Below are 17690 nucleotides of genomic sequence, written 5' to 3' on the forward strand. Positions count from 1 at the left end.
AAGTTTAATTTGTACAAAGGGTAAAAGGATGAGAGTAAAAAGGAGGAGGAAGAAAAGCGTAGGTGGCACCTGATCCCTCAGACATTTGTCAATTGGCTGAAGGCTTTCGCTATTTTGGCAAGTGTAATAGGGGAAAAGGCACCAGAGAATTACTCTGCTTTGTTCTGTTATATGGACTCCATCAAAGAGGCCCATAAGGTTTATGGGGGTCAAGCCTGGCCCCGTTATATTGAGCAGTTTCGGCAGCGGAGAAAGCTATTTGTCCAGCCATCAGGAGGGATCAGAAGGACATACTTTTGCGGCTGCCGGTTATGGCGCCATCTAGGTTTGGCCATTTCTTTCATGGGGGGGCGGGGTTGCAAGTCAACCACTCAGGGGAGTCCGCAATGGGCAGGGGGCAGTCAGGGCTGTCAGGAGCTCAGAAGCCCGGATTATGCTGGCAGTTTAATGAAGGCTAGTGTTAGTTTGGAGCCAGTTGCAAGTTCAAGCATCTGTGCTCACACTGCAATGGTTCCTTCCATGGCACGTCCATGATATGTCGGGTTGCAACTCTCTTATACCTTCTTTGGATGATTTTTTGTGCACTGCTCCTGCTCAGGTAAGGTGTTGCGAGGTAATTCTGAGATCAGTGGAATAGGTAGTGGAGCGTTTTGGGGTACCGCTAGCTCAGGAGAAGACAGAAGGGCCCTGCACATGCCTTTCTTTTTTGGGGAATCATGATAGTCTCGGTTAATTAGGAGTTCAGATTGCAGGAGGAAAAGGTAAGAGCTTTGCAGGAGGAGGTGGCACGGGCTAGGTGCCTTAAAAAGTTGTCATTGCGGGAGGTTCAGTCGCTTTTCGGTAAGCTGAATTTTGCTTTCTGCATTATCCCAATGGGAAGAGTGTTTTGTCGGCAGTTGGCTAGCGCCACTGCAGGAATTAAGGCCTAAGGAGAGCACAGGGCTGATTTGGAGCTTTAGGATAGGTTCTTGGAGCAATACAATGGCCATTCTTTGCTCATGGAAGAGGCAGTGGAAAATGGAGATTTGGATTTGCTCACAGATGCGTCAAGTGGGGTTGGTTTTGAAGCATACTTTAGAAATCAGTGGTGAGTGGCTAGGTGGCATGAGGAGCGGTTTTCGTCAGGCCTTGTCAAGATTAACACATTGTTGGAGATATTTCCTATATTGGTAGCCGTGCATTTGTGGAAGAGGAATTTTTAGGAAAGGAGGGTATGTTTCAATTGGGACAACATGGGGGTAGTGTGTGTGATTAACAGTTTGACCGCATCTTCACCTCCTGTGATTCGTGCTCTTTGGCAGTTGGTTTTGACCTGTTTGTCCATAAATGCATATTTTCTGGCCTCTCATGTGCCTGGTGTGAAGCATTCCATTGCTGACTCGCTGTCTTGTTTGCAGTGGGAGTGCTTCCATTGGCCCCGGGTGCGGAGGAAGCAGGTTTAGAGTGCCCAGCAGGACATTGGAGTGTGGTCTCCAGGCTGCAGAATCTTTGATTCGGTTGGCTCTGGTTCCACAACACGTTGGCTGCTTATCACTCGGTATGGTGCTCCTGAGAAAGCTGGTTGGTCTTGTGTGCGGGTAATGATTCTGTTGCTGATCAGGTGGGAATTTTGTTGTTGTGGTTGAATCAGGGGCCTGCAGAAGGGTGGTCATCGTCGAAGGTATCGTGCATTAGGGCAGTTTTGTCTTTTGGTTTGCAACTTCGGGGTCAGAGGGATTTGATGAAATTGTGTTTGGTAAAGCAGGCGTTAAAAGGGTTTAGGCGAAGGGTTAATCAAGGGGATTCTATGCGCCCAGTTTCTTTTAGCATATTGGAACAGTTAGGTGGGAGAATGGATAATATCTCTGATTCATTTTTGAGGCTTATCCTTTTCCCTTGCTTTCTTTGGGGCTTAAAGTGTAGGGGGAGTGGTGTCCCCCAGTAGAGGTAGAGGGGGTGGTCTTTTAGTCAATGATGTGGTAATAACAAAAGGGAAGTTGGAGTTTTGCATCAGTTGGTCAAAACCTGATCAGGAAGGGAATGGAAGCGGGTTGTCTTGGGTGTGCTGCCAGGATATTTGATATGCCCGATACGCTGTTTACAAATTTTCAATGGTTTTTGGCCTGGAAAGAGGGGGCCTTTATTGCTGATGGTTCCTTTCTATCAAAGTTCCAGTTTGTTACAGTGTTAAGGGAGGGCTTGGCATTGTTGGGTTTGGATGCATCCAGGTTTGCTTCTCACTCTTTCAGGATTTGGGCAGTGACAGAAGCAGCAGTTGGTGGTCAAGGCCCAGAAGTAGTGCAGCAGATAGGGAGATGGGATTCCAGGCGATATAGGAGTTATAATAGGCCTCGGGAGTTGGGGCAGAGCTGTGCACTTGAGGTGATTTGTATTGGCGTGTTGTTGGGAAAAGTTTTTGGTGCAAATTGTTTCTTTTTTTATTGTAGGTTCCAACCCTTTGATGATCTGGATCTTGGACCTCTCATATGTCCACTGGGGATATGCGGCGTGAGGGGAGGCAGCTTGGTTTTTCCAGGAACATGGCGGTGATCAGGTGGCTTGGTTTCATGGGAATGGGTTGGAGCAGGGTTCTTCAGGAAGTCCATAACAGTGCCAGGCTGGATAGGCCTCCTGATATTTTGGTGCTTCACATTGGTGGTAATGATCTGGGGGTTCACCCATTTCTGGATTTAGTGAAGGACATTAAGCATGATTTGCTTTGGTTGTGGGAATCTTTTAGAGGATTGACTGTGGTGTGGTCGGAGATAGTTCCGCGGAAATGTTGGCATCACTCGAGATTGGTGGAAAAGATCAACAAGGCCATAATAAAAGTTAACAGGGCTGTGTCCAATTTTGTGTCTTGGAACGGGGTGTTGCGGTCCATCATTTTGATTTTTAAAAAGGGGTGACAAATTTTGGTTGGCGGATGGAAAGCATTTGAATGTTTTAGGCATTGATTTGTGGGCACTTGATTTACAGGATGGGATATAAAGGGCCAGAGCATTACGGTGTTGTGGGTCTCAGGCTTTCGAGGTGGTCAAATGCCTTTATTGTGGCCATTGGGGTGGTCCTTGAAGTTGGTGCTAAATTGGTCTGGAAGATCATTGGGTATTTGGCTTCCTCAATTATTATTATATTATATTTTGGTCTGGTGATTTTGGGGGGACTTTCAGCAGTGGTTGGTCGGAACCCCAAGGTTTAAGTGGACAATGTAACCCCTTGGGGTAACGGCTAGGAGTAATTTATGGTCTTGTATTTGTCCGCAAATTAATTTGTATGGTTAGTCACCGGATTTTGGGAGCTTCAAGGACCCTCCCAGTGATATATGTTATAGTGATATAGTGTTAAATATTTGTGTGTTATTTAAATAAAGGCTGCTGTGACCATTATTATCCAACATATGGTGTCATTTTCTTAATTTGGGGGCTTAGGTCAGGGTAGTGGTTGGGTATTTGGACAGGGAAGTTTAAGCTAAAGAGAAGTGCCCACCAGAGCATCGACAATACCAATGTCATGGAGCTGTTTGAGAAAACCTCTTTGTGACATCACCTTTTTGACTTGGTCATTAAGATCAACACTATACCAGTTGCCAGATATATTTCTACTTGCTTGGGTTACACAATATACCATTAAATACATGGCAAGAATAAATTAACAATAAAGCAGTCTCTTATGCAACTAAACTGTCTCTTAAAGTGGAACATTTACTTCCTTTACCAAAATTAGGGAACAAATATATGTTTAGCCTCCTCCCACACATAAATTTAAAAGATATTTTTTGTCAATCAAAAGAAAATTTGAATACTCAAATTTTAGGTGAGGGCTCTGGTGAGCCTAAATGTTTTGACCATTCTGCATTGATTTTCATAGCCAAACATGCAAATAATGAATTGCTGATTTCTAATGCCTATGCTATATTTTCCATAGGCAAATGTAATTGTTGCACATATATTTTAGTAGGGGTTTAGAGATTGTCTTCTTAAACCTCAAATAATTTTTGCTTATTGAGTTCAACATTGTTATTAACTCCTACAAACCTATTCCTTCCACTATCATAGTTTCCGAAATGCCTTTCTTTGTCATTATCTGGCGGATGTAGGATTGTAGTTCTAATGATGATTCATGCTGGGAAAATAGACTCCTGTTTCTACATAGCACATAGAAGGATTTAGCTAGTCTGTTTGTAATCATGTGATGTCACAGAACTAACGGAAAAGAAGAGAATCAACTGGGTGGATGGAAAAAATATATTTAATATTGACAAAACTCCAATAATTAAAAAAATATTCATGCAAAAGTATAAATAACACTATATGACTATATGTCACTATATGACATTGAACTTGAATATTAATCTATTTATTCTTTTTTGTTTGTTTTAATAAATAACATTTGGAAGAAGGAGTTTTTTGTGATTGAGTGATTAACCCAGATATACATAGTGATATAATTGTAGGAGGATTCAAAATACAACTTCTTGTAACATTTGAGCATCTTTATCCTTCCCTCTTTCTTCCTTCTACATTGGTTTAGACAAATGTGGCTAACCTTCTTTGACCAAGGATTCTTGCTAATTTTGATTTTCTTAGAGCTGCTTTGACATCCTTGTTCCTTAAGGTATAAATAAATGGATTTAAGAATGGGATAATGACAGTGTATATGAGGGCAAGGAATTTGTCATGTTGACTGCCTTTAGGTCTAAGATATACGATAATGACAGAGCCATAGAACAAGCAGGTGACAATGAGGTGGGACGAACAGGTGGAGAAGGCTTTCTTCTTGCCTCTAGTGCTTTTAATTTGTGAGATTAGGGCAACAATGTGGATATAGAATCCTAAAATTATAAGGAATGGAAGAGCACTTGCAAAAATAGCTGCTGAACTTGTAACGAGGTTGCTGACTATGGGATTAGAACATGCCAGATTCTGTATTGGAGCCAAATCACAGAAAAAATGGTTGACTTCATTGGGTCCACAAAATTCAAGTTCAGCTGTAAATATTGTAGGTATGGCAGCGATCACACATCCAATAATCCACGGGGCAACTGCAAGTTCAATACAAAAAGTTTTGTTCATTATCATGGAATAATGCAAAGGTTTGTTAATGGCTATATCCCGATCAAAAGCCATAACCACCAGAAGATAACATTCTGCTACTCCCAAAGAATTAAAAGCATACAACTGGGCAAAGCATCCAGTGAATGATATCTTCTGGCTAGCTTCTATTAAATAAGCTAGTAGATTAGGAACAGTGACCGATGCAAATATTATTTCCAAAAGAGCAAAGTCGCTGATAAAAAAGTACATTGGTGTATGAAGTGTTAGCTCATATTCTACTAAGACAAGTATGACACTGTTCCCCACAACACAGGATATAAATGCCAACAGGACAAATAGAAAAAGAAAAATCTGTAGACGCTGCAAATCAGAAAAAGCCAGAAGTATGAATTCCGTTACTGTGGTCGCATTGAAGTCATGGATTCTGTAAGACACCAATTCCTATAAAAGTGAGAAAAATATTAATTAGTAAAACTATGCAACATAGTGTACATTTGAAATTGATAATTTTTTGAAAAATAGAAGAAATTCTGATGTTTAACATCACTGAACTTTTGGAAGTTTATATTGTATCACTAAAGTTGTGGAGGGTATGCCGCTTTACATTTACAAAGAAAATTTAGATTTATGTTCTATTTCCAGACTGTCCATTGATTTTAATTGTCTCACCATTGTTCTACATTGTCATGTTGTTCTAAAACAGTAATACATAATATAGCAGCAACATGTATGGATACTTCCTGTGGAGAAGGCAGAAATGGTTTATTGCTATCTGTTTTCTCAATGTAAAATCAGATTTAATTAAAAAAAAATATTTCAATGTTCAACTGCGCTCCAAAGGTCTTTTATGAATTTATGGGGGGCCACAATGTGTTAAATAAATAAAATCTAAATTCTGAATCAGTATGAAAATTTAGACATCACAATTCACCTATTGCATCCTCCTTCTCAAGGCTGAAGTACAGGTTCAGGGGTGGATCTCATCCAATGGCTTTTGAACCTTATCTAGTATGGTGTTTATTTCTATACACTGTGTGCAGAATTATTAGGCAATTTGTTTTTTGGATCACATGATACTTTTTATACATGTTGTCCTACTCCAAGCTGTTCAGGCTTGAGAGCCAACTACCAAATTAAGTAAATCAGGTGATGTGCATCTCTGTAATTAGGAGGGGTGTCAGAGAGACCCGGCACCTGTGCACTGCAGCACTTTGCTCTGCCCTCAACAGGGCAGACAAAGAAGGTCTGCATCGGAGCCACACCATGAAGACAAGAAGAGGACATCATCGTTAGAAGATGGGAGGCCCCGGACTGGACAGCAACGCCCATTGGACCAGAACCGCAGCGGGAACGCCCCTGGATGAGTATAATCTAACCTCTTTTCACATCTTTCAGGATACATCGGGGGCTTATCTACAGCATTATAGAATGCTGTAGATAAGCCCCTGATGCCGGTGGGCTTATCTCACATTCGATTTTGGGGGTGACAGGTTCCCTTTAATTTATATACAAACTCAGACCACAGTATGGAAATATTACCCTGCATCCAATCGTATTGGTAAGAATATTTTAAGCAGGTTAAAAATTTCTACAAAATAAGCGTTATACATATTCAGTTTCTAATTTAACAAATAATGGACCTTTTTGGCATTTAATAACTGGCAGGCAGTGTCTGACTGTGATAAATGTTAAAGGGACTCTGTCACCTGAATTTGGCGGGACTGGTTTTGGGTCATATGGGCGGAGTTTTCGGGTGTTTGATTCACCCTTTCCTTACCCGCTGGCTGCATGCTGGCTGCAATATTGGATTGAAGTTCATTCTCTGTCCTCCATAGTACACGCCTGCACAAAGCAATCTTGCCTTGTGCAGGCGTGTACTATGGAGGACAGAGAATGAAGTTCAATCCAATATTGCAGCCAGCATGCAGCCAGCGGGTAAGGAAAGGGTGAATCAAACACCCAAAAACCCCGCCCATATGACCCAAAACTGGTCCCGCCAAATTCAGGTGACAGGTTCCCTTTAAGGTCTCCTTATTGCTCCACAGTCAACTATTAAGTATGTCCTGAACCTTCCCTTCCAGATATAAAATGTCAATGGAAAGCTCAAACATGTTGGTTTTTAATATGCCTGTTCAATTGACTTCTCTGCTAGCAGCTTATTTCTCTCTCCCAATTGAAAAATCCTAAAATATTCCTGCTCTCATGAATGATCACTTCATTATTTTACACAACTCTTGGTCACGCTGGTTTAAAAGTGAATATCCAGTGAGAATTTCACACCAAAAAGATGCAAGAAAGTAAAATACTATGTAAGTAAAAATGGTGGAAATACAAGTTTTTCCAACCTTCAAATCCTGGAATTCCAAAAGTTGAAAATCCATTGCCAAAATTTGACAAAATGTATACATGACATGGTGCAAAAAATAAGAAACTAAAAATTGCATTTACCTCTGATCTATCTCCCATATTTACATGTAGGTAATACTGTTTTGTGACAGGGAATTATCTTCTCATAGCACATAGATGAATAAAAGCTGAGATCAAATATAACAATGATCCACTCGATTTATAATGAGCTGAATTGGAAAGGGAGTATCAATTAATAATTCTGGGGGGGGGGGGATTTTCCACTTGAGACTTAACAGCTTTTTTAATGAAAGGACTGCTTAATGAAAGAACTAAAAAGTGTATTAAAACACTTCAGCTATAAATATTGTGTTTTGTCCATCCATTTATCCATAATATTGATTAATATTATGGCTGATCAAGGTCTTATGTGGCATAAGTAGCCATCCCTAAGACCAATGCTGCAAAGGGAGAACAAGTTTGTAATATAGCATGACCAGGACAAAACACATGAGAAATATACTTGTATGTGTCTTTGAGCAAGATTGATGACACTAAGGGCATATTATTGGCTCAAAGTAGTACAGGCACATGTGCCTGCCCAGCAGGTCAAAGCCTATAGAGACAAGCCTGCCTGGAGCCCATCTCCTAGCCCAGCAGGTCAAAGGCTTTAGAGATGAGCCATCAGACTCTGAGGGATGTTATCCCCCCGGATACACCAGCAGCGGAGGAAGTGATAAACACTGTCCACACTCTATGGTGGGCTAGCCAACCTACACTGGCCAACCTACATTACCACATATAGCTGGTTAAAGTCAGTGACATCTAGGTCCAGGGACTTCAGGACACTGGGTTTTTCATCACCCTGATCAGCACAGATATTGTCCCCCCAGAACACCATTTACCAGGCTGCCAAGTGACCATCTCTCTGACTGGGGTCAGCACTCAGACTGTTGTGAATTCTGTGGCAGAGCTCCCTCCTGTGGTCACAAGTGGTACTTCGGCTGATTCTCTCTGTGAGCTTCCGTTGGTGGAGGAAAGTGGTAGTGCGGCTTCTGAGTTTCCTTCCTCAGGTGATGTGGTGAAGTCGTTAGGTGCTGCTCTATTTAACTCCACCTAGTGCTTTGATCCTGGCTTCCAGTCAATATTCTAGTGTTGGACCTGTTTCCTCCTGGATCGTTCCTGTGGCCTGCTGCTCTGCATAGCTAAGTTCTGCTTTGCTATTTTGTTTGCTGTTTTTTTCTGTCCAGCTTGTCAATTTGTTTTTTCCTGCTTGCTGGAAGCTCTGGGACGCAGAGGGTGTACCTCTGTGCCGTTAGTTCGGTACGGAGGGTCTTTTTGCCCCCTTTGCGTGGTTTTTGTAGGGTTTTGTGTTGACCGCAAAGTTACCTTTCCTATCCTCGCTCTGTTCAGAAAGTTGGGCCTCACTTTGCTAAATCTATTTCATCTCTACGTTTGTCTTTTCATCTTAACTCAGTCATTATATGTGGGGGCTGCCTTTTCCTTTGGGGTATTTCTCTGAGCCAAGGTAGGCTTATTTTCTATCTTCAGGCTAGCTAGTTTCTCAAGCTGTGCCGAGTTGCATAGGGAGCGTTAGGCGCAATCCACGGCTGCCTCTAGTGTGGGTTGGAGAGGATTAGGGATTGCGGTCAGCAGAGTTCCCACGTCTCAGAGCTCGTTCTATGTTTTTGGGTTATTGTCAGGTCACTGTATGTGCTCTGACCTCTATGTCCATTGTGGTACTGAATTACCTTATCATAACATCAGACATCTCTCTGGCTGAGGGACCAACCAGAGAGGTTGAAGTGAGTCTCATGGATGCATCCTTACACCTGTTATTTTGGGAAATGACCTAGGACAAGGACTATCCAGCCATTTGTTCACAGTCATCACCCACAGCTAAACCAAGCAGTACCCTGATGCAGATCCTTCACCCACCCCTTCTGAGGATAACTCACATTCCAAGTCTCCATCATCCTCCTCTGAGCCGGCGACAGTGAGTACACCTTACTAGACTGTGGCCATTGACAGGAGGAAGAAAAGTCATAAGGAGTTTAGGGAAGCCCATCTCACAGACATCACCCTAGAGCTGGTCTGCAGTGCGACTTCCTGACTTGGGAAAATAAATCAGGGTGAGGTATGTAGATAGAAAAAGGGGCTTTTACATTGAGAAAAGCCTATACCCTTCTCAGAGAAACCCTGGACCCATGTCCATCAGCTCGTGGTACCCCAGCAGTACCAATCCCAATTCCTGTGCTTGGTCCATGATGTCCATGCAGCAGGGCACATGGGGGTCAAGAATACCTGGGCCTACCTGCTTCATAGTTTCTTTTGGCTGAGGTTTACTCAAGAGGTGCAGAAATACAGAGTCTCTTGTCCGATGTGTCACTGGATGGGTGAGGTACCCTGTCATGCATTATTCAATCTATGCCCTTGAAAGGTGAACCATTCCAGAGGGCTGCCATCTATTAAGTAAGGCCTCATAACCACCCCTAGCTGCAGCGGAAAGAGGTTCATTTTCAACCTGATCATCAACATTGCCACTTGCTACCCCATAGGCTGTTGCCCTGTCATTTATAGATGTGGAGCATGTGGCTCCAGCTCTACTGGACATCTTTAGTTGAGTAGAGTTTCTGCAGTTAGTATTGATTAACCATGGTGCCCAGTAGGGTTGAGCGACCTTTACTTTTATAGGATCGGGTCGGGTTTCACGAAACCCGACTTTTTCAAAAGTCGGGTCGAGTGAAATCAGCCAATCCTATAAAAAAGTCAGGGTCGGGGTCGGCCGAAACTCGAAACCCAATGCAGTGCATTGGGTTTCCAATGGTTCCCAGGGTCTGAAGGAGTGGAAACTCTCCTTCGGGCCTTGGGATCCATATTTAAGTGTAAAATAAAGAATTAAAATAAAAAATATCGCCATACTTACCCTCTGACGCGCCCTGGTACTAACCGGGAACCTTCCTTCCTTAGAATCAGCCTTCCAGGACCTTGCGGTGACGTCGCGGCTTGTGATTGGTCGCGCGAGCGGTCACATGGGCGGCCGCGCGACCAATCACAAGCCGCGACGTCACCGCAAGGTCCTGGAAGGCTGATTCTAAGGAAGGAAGGTTCCCGGTTAGTACCAGGGCGCGTCAGAGGGTAAGTATGGCAATATTTTTTATTTTAATTCTTTATTTTACACTTAAATCTGAATTCCGATACCAATTCCCGATATCTTAAACATATCGGGAATCGGTATCGGAATTCCGATTCCAGATTCAGAAGATCGCCGACTTCATGGCCGACCCCACACAGGGGTCGGGTCGGGTTTCATGAAACCCGACTTTGCCAAAAGTCGGCGACTTCTGAAAATTGCCGACCTGTTTCGCTCAACCCTAGTGCCCAGTTCCAAAGTGAGCTGATTCAGACCCTCTGTGAGAAACAGGGGGACCGCACCATGCACACCACCTCTACCACCTTGAACCTAATGGTTATGTAAGCACTTCAACAAAACACTCAAACAGCTTATTAGCTGGTATATGGCATACAAAGGAAGAGACTGAAAGAAAAACCTGCAGCAGCACCTCTTTGAGGACCTTTGTAGCTGGTACAAGAGAGTTGGGGGGCACTTTCCTCACAGAAGAGGTTCCAATTCTGGATTATGTCCAAAAGTTTAGAGAAAGATAAGTTACCTTATGGCCTTAGCACACAGGAATTTAGAAGCAGCTCAGGAAGGGCAACAACGGTGTTAAAATCATGCTACCAAGAATATGCCTGTGACAGCAGGTTCTAGTAGTAACAGTATGCAGAAACAAGCTGCAAGCCATGTGGGATTGTCCTGGTAAGCCCTATGTTCTCATTCCAATATAAAAATAATATTGAGCAGAGTTAAGTTTATTGGTTTTGTCTGACCCTCAGTGTGTTACGAGACCACTTGAAAAAATGGCATGCCCACCCTTGCCGTAAATTATGGTATGTACTGTATATATATAGAATAAGCATGTAAGTTGCTCATAATAAAGATGTGCCTCTTTGACCTCAAACAGGGGTCACAGCTTAAAGATTGTGTCATGACAGACAGAAGAATGGCAAGGTTACTCTAACAGAAACAGCCCATAATCTTCTCAGGATAAATGACATTTTTAAATAAAGGCTCATTAGAGAGAACATTATTAAGTAAAGGGGACAAGATGGGGGACATTATTACAGGAAGGGTCCAAGATGGAGGACATTTATACAAGAAAAGGCCAAGATGGGGGACATAATTACTATATGAATCAATTAGAGGACATTATTACTAGTGTAATATAATTTGCGTTTAAGGATGCTGTATTCTGTGAGAGGGAACAAAAGGGAGATCCTGTTGCTGTGCGGAGCTGCACTATGTCGCATTTTTACTTCATCTGACTTCTGTGTAGAAGTTGGGCAAAAAGAGGAGAATGTGCTCTAGAAGCGATCAGCAACAGACAAAAGCCAAAAGAAAAAGAGAAAATACCCTGCAGTAAATAAATATATAGCAACAGTGCATGAAAGTAATATAGGGTACTTGATTAACATAATGATAAAAAATATGTTAATAACCAAATAAACTATATTATTTTCATCTACTGTTGGTATATATGTATTTACTGCAGGGTATTTGCTCAATTTGTTTTAATTTTGGCTTTTGTCTGTTTAGTGGCCAGTAGGGTTGAGCGAAACGGATCGGTCATTTTCATAAGTCGCCGACTTTTGGCAAAGTCGGGTTTCATGAAACCTGACCCGATCCCTGTGTGGGGTCGGCCACGCGGTCGGCGACCTTCCCGCCAAAGTCGCGTTTCATATGACGCGTTCAGCGCCATTTCTCAGCCAATGAAAGAGGACGCAGAGTGTGGGCAGCGTGATGACATGATTCTCGGTCCCCATCATTTTAGAGAAGGGCATGGCAGTGAATGGCTTGCTATCTGCGGCGTCACAAGGGCTATAAAGGGGCGTGCACGCCGACCGCCATCTTACTGCTGCTGATCTGAGCATAGGGAGAGGTTGCTGCCGCTTCGTCAGAAGCAGGGATAGCGTAAAGCAGGGTCCATTAACCACCAAACCGCTTGTGCTGTAGCAATTTCCACTGTCCAACACCACCTTTTCCATGCAGGGACAGTGGAGGCTAGATTTCTGTGCATCAGCTCTGTAGCTTATAAGGCTCCCTGATAGCTGCATTGCTGTTTGTACGCCGCTGTGCAAACCAACTGCTTTTTTCAAAGCACAAATCCTGTTGTTCCTTCCTTTCTGCACAGCTATCTTGTTTGTTTGTCCACACTTTTGTGTGCAGCAGTGCTTTTTATTGCTGCCTGCCATACTTTTCTGAGATTACTGTAGGGAGATAGTAATTGTAGTACAGTCCTTTTTTTTAATATATCTTCAAGCCACTTTCTGCCCCTGAAACTGTGTAGTGTAAAACAGTGGGCCTGTATTTTTTCTGCACTGTCCCACACCCAAAAAGGGAGATTTATATTGCCAATCAGTGCATCTGTGCCAGTCCAGTCTGTTGTATCTGTCAGTCATTTTCTGCCACAGAAACAATACTGCAAAACTGTGGGCCAGATTTATTCACTAGTCTTCCATATAAAAGCAAAAAGGGGAGATTAATATTGGCAAATCTGTGCATCTGTGCCAGTCCAGTCTGTGGTATCTGTCTGTCATTTTCTGCCACAGAAACAATACTGTAAAACAGTGGGCCAGATTTATTCACTAGTCTCCCATCAAAAAAAAAGAAGGGGAGATTAATATTGGCAAATCTGTGCATCTGTGCCAGTCCAGTCTGTGGTATCGGTCTGTCATTTTGTGCCACTGAAGCAATACTGTAAACCAGTGGGCCAGATTTATTCACTAGTCTCCCATCAAAAAAAAAAAGAAGGGGAGATTAATATTGACAAATCTGTGCATCTGTGCCAGTCCAGTCTGTGGTATCGGTCTGTCATTTTGTGCCACTGAAACAATACTGTGAAACAGAGGGCCAGATTTATTCACTAGTCTCCCATCAAAAAAAAAAAAGAAGGGGAGATTAATATTGGCAAATCTGTGCATCTGTGCCAGTCCAGTCTGTGATATCTGTCTGTCATTTTCTGACACAGAAAATATACTGTAATACAGTGGGCCAGATTTATTCACTAGTCTTCCATATAAAAAAAAAGAAGGGGAGATTTTCATTTCCAGTGTGTGCATCTGCGTCAGTCCTGTTAGTGGCATATCTGTCAGCCACTGTCTGCCACTGAAACTGTGTACTGTAATACAGTGGGCCTGATTTTCCCTGCACTCTCACACACCTATAAAGGGAGATTTAAATTCACAACAATTTTGCATCCACCTTGTAACTGGTTTTACAGTGCCAAATACCGTTTGTTAGTTTGGTTACATATTTCCAAGAATGAGGAAGTCTGATGGAAGAGGTCGTGGCTGTGGGCGGTCATTGCCAGCTGGTAATGATGGTAGTGGTGGTGGAGCATCAGGTGGTCGTGGGAAACGCTATATAGCACCTAAGTCTCGAGTTGTTCAGCCACTGTCATCGTCTGGCTACACAAGGCCTCGAACGCTCCTTTTCTGGGAGTAGGAAAACCACTTTTAAAGCCGGAGCAGCAGGAACAAGTTTTGGCTTTCCTTGCTGACTCTGCCTCTAACTCTTTTGCCTCCTCTTCGGAAAGTGCAAAATGTAAAAGCAGCACGTCGTCAGTGGATGTTCCCAGTCAGGGACAAGTCGCTTCCTTGCGTTCTTCACCCAGAACAACAGAGAAGGATGCGTCAGGCGACACAACGGGTTAGCTCTTTACACATACCGTTCCTGGGTTAGAAAGGGAAATTGTTAACAGGCCATGCCCATTACAAGATGAATCGGACATGGAGTGCACAGATGCACAGCCACAGCCAGATTATTATGCTTTTCTTTTGACTCAGATCACAACATTGCCCTCGCAGTGACCCAGATGAGACTATGGAGCCTCGTCACGAGCGCTATAGCACCGGCTTACACGGTGACACAGAGGAAGGTGCACAGGACATAGAAGAGGAGGTCATAGATGACCAAGTTGTTGACCCCGATTGGCAGCCATTGGGGGAACAGGGTGCAGCCGGCAGTAGCTCTGAAGCAGTAAAGGAGGAGCCGCAGCAGGCATCAACATCGCAACAGGTTCCATCTGGCAGGCCCGTATCTGGCCAAAAACGTGTGGCAAAACCAAAAATAGTTGTAGGACAGCGTGGCCATCCGGTTAAAGTAGCTCAGTGTGCAATGCCTGAAAAGGTATCCGATAGTAGGAAGAGTGCAGTCTGGCATTTTTTTTTAACCAAGATCCAAATGATCAGTGCAAAGTCATCTGTAAGAAATGCTCAAGGACCTTCATCAGAGGTCAGAATGTTAAAAATCTAAACACAAGTTGCATGCGTAGACATTTAACCACCATGCACTTGCAAGCCTGGACTTACTACGAAACGTCCCTTAACATTGTTGCACCCTCTCACAATGAAGCTAGTCAGCAACGCTACATCCCGTCCCTCACTGTAAGCTCACCGTTTTACCACACCACCTGCAGCAAATGTGGAGGTTTCATCGCAAGGCCAAAGTAGTCAGGGAATCACCAGGTTCTTGGTAGGAAACACTGTATGTAGGCCAACAGCAAGGATACCATCACCAACCCTCTCTCAGTCTGCCATGTCCACCGACACCCCCGCTAGTTCCACCATATGCAGCTCTCCAGTCCAGCTCACCCTACAAGAGACTCTCATTAGGAAAAGGAAGTACTCATCCTCTCATTCGCGTACACAGGGTTTGAACGCTCATATTGCTAGACTAATCTCGTTAGAGATAATGCCATACCGGTTCGTTGAAAGCAAAGCATTCAAAGCCCTGATGGACTACGCTGTACCACGCTACGAGCTACCCAGTCGACACTTCTTTTCGAGAAAAGCCATCCCAGCCCTCCACCAGCATGTAAAAGACCACATTGTCCATGCACTCAGGCAATCTGTGAGTAGAAAGGTGCACCTGACAACAGATGCATGGCCCAGTAGGCATGGCCAGGGGCGTTACGTGTCCATCATGGCACACTGGGTTAATGTGGTGGATGCAGGGTCCAAAGGGGACAGCAATATTGGGACAGTTCTGCCTAGCACACAGTCTAGGAAACAGTTGGCTGTAGGTGTTCGCCCCCCCTTCCCCCTCCTCTTCATCCTCCAGCAGAAGCGAGAGCTCGTCCACAGACCGCAGTCGCACGACCACTCCATCCGCAGCTGCCACTGTTGCACACGAGGTGTCCCATTATGGAACAGCTAGTGGCAAGCGAAAGGCAGGCTGTATTGGCAATGAAGTGTTTGGGCGACAACAGACACACCACGGAAGTTCTGTCTGAGTTCTTCCATCAAGAAACTCAGTCATGGCTGGGCAGTGTAGATCTTGAGGCAGGCAAGGTAGTGAGTGATAACGGAAGGAATTTTATGGCTGCCATAGCCCTTTCACAACTGAAACGCATTCCTTGCCTGGCTCATACCTTAAACCTGGTGGTACAGTGCTTCTTGAAAAGTTATCCGGGGTTACCTGACCTGCTCCTGAAGGTGCGCAGACTTTGCTCGCACATCCGCCGTTCGCCCGTACACTCCAGCTGTATGCAGAACCATCAGCGATCTTTGAACCTTCCCCAGCATCGCCTAATCATCGACGTTGCAACAAGGTGGAACTCCACACTGCACATGCTTCAGAGACTGTGCGAACAGAGGCGTGCTGTTATGTATTGGTGGGAGGATACACATACACGGACAGGCAGTTGGACGACAGACATGGAGTTGTCAGGTGCGCAGTGGTCGGAGCTACAAGACCTCTGTCAAGTCCTTCAGTGTTTTGAGGAATGCACACAGCTGGTTAGTGCAGACAACACCATAATAAGCATGAGCATCCCCCTAATGCATCTGCTGATGCAAAGTTTGACGCACATAAAGGAGCAGGCGTCTGCAGCCGAGGACAAGGGAAGCCATGATGACAGTCAGCCATTGTCTGGTCAGGGAAGTCTACTGGACGAGGTGGCGGGCGAAGAGGAGGAGGACGAGGAGGATGATGGGGATGAATATTTTTTGGATGAGGAAGCTTCTCAGTAGGCAATAGAAACTGGTGGCATTGCAAGGCCAGGTTCAGGGTTTTTGAGGGAGGCAAGTAACGTTGATTTGCCCGAAAGTGCTCCTCAACCCCGCACAAGCAGTGAATTGACAACTGGAACATTGGCCCACATGGCGGATTATGCCTTGCGTATCCTAAAAAGGGACCCCCGCATTATAAAAATGATGACCGATGACTAGTGTTGAGAATTCCGATACTGCAAGTATCGGGTATCGGCCGATATTTGCTGTATCGGAGTACCGATACCGAGATCCGTTATTTTTGTGATATCGGAAATCGGTATCGGAGTGTGCGGTGTGTATGGTTTCAAGGGTCTGGAGGAGAGGAAACTCTCCTTCAGGCCCTGGGATCCATATTAATGTAAAAAATAAAGAATAAAAATAAAAAATATGGCTATACTCACCCCTCGGACGAACCCTGGCTGTCACCGCTGCAAGCGTCCGCCTCCGTTCCTGAGAATGTAGTGAGTGAAGGACCTTCGATGATGTCGCGGTCAGGTGAGCGGTCACCTGATCGCGACGTCATCGTAGGTCCTTCACTCACAGGATTCTTAAGGACGGAGGCGGACGCTCGCAGTGGTGACAGCCAGGGTTCTTCGGAGGGGTGAGTATAGCCATATTTTTTATTTTTATTCTTTATTTTTTACATTAATATGGATCCCAGGGTCTGAAGGAGAGTTACCTCTCCTTCAGACCCTGGGAACCATCGAGGATACATTCCGATATTTGTGTCCCATTGACTTGTATTGGTATCGGAACTCGGTATCGGCGAGATCCGATATTTTGCCAGTATCGGCCGATACCATCCAATACCGATACTTGCAAATATCGGAAGGTATCGCTCAACACTACCGATGACGATTACTGGTTGGCCTGCCTCCTGGATCCAAGGGGAAACTGCAAAACATCATGCCACATGAGAACCTTGAACAAATATTAGCAAACAAACAAGCAACTCTTGTGGACCGTTTGATTCAGGCATTCCCAGCACACAGCGCCGGTGATGGTTCTCACACGAGCTGCAGGGGGCAACAGGGCAGAGGTGTTCGAGGTGCAAAAATCAGAAGTGGCGTTGGACAGAGGGGTTTCCTGACCAGGTTGTGGAGTGATTTCGCAATGACCGCAGACAGGACAGGTACTGCAGCATCAATTCAAAGTGACAGGAGACAACATTTGTCCAGCATGGTTACTAACTAT

General features: G+C 44.3%; 1 protein-coding gene across 1 annotated transcript; it reads right to left on the reverse strand.

The window, feature by feature from the left end:
- Positions 1-3885: 3885 nt before the first annotated feature.
- On the reverse strand, positions 3886-8283 carry LOC138657527 (olfactory receptor 6N1-like). Its single transcript, XM_069745302.1, has 2 exons — positions 8179-8283; positions 3886-5477 (listed from the first exon to the last, which is right to left on the reverse strand). The coding sequence occupies exons 1-2, from the start codon at positions 8281-8283 to the stop codon at positions 4509-4511; spliced, it is 1074 nt and encodes a 357-aa protein (XP_069601403.1). The 3' UTR covers positions 3886-4508.
- Between the last annotated feature and the right edge of the window lie 9407 nt (positions 8284-17690).

The sequence above is a fragment of the Ranitomeya imitator genome, chromosome 1 (genome assembly GCF_032444005.1).
Source record: "Ranitomeya imitator isolate aRanImi1 chromosome 1, aRanImi1.pri, whole genome shotgun sequence".
NCBI lineage: Eukaryota > Metazoa > Chordata > Amphibia > Anura > Dendrobatidae > Ranitomeya > Ranitomeya imitator.

What these genes read in the sequence shown, in the direction of transcription:
- LOC138657527 (XM_069745302.1), bottom strand. Translation starts at nt 8,283, where the DNA reads ATGGTGTTCTGGGGGGACAATATCTGTGCTGATCAGGGTGATGAAAAA. An exon ending in ACTTTAACCAGCTATATGTG is followed by an intron (nt 5,478 to 8,178) that starts GTAATGTAGGTT and finishes TCACTTTTATAG; the next exon opens with GAATTGGTGTCTTACAGAAT.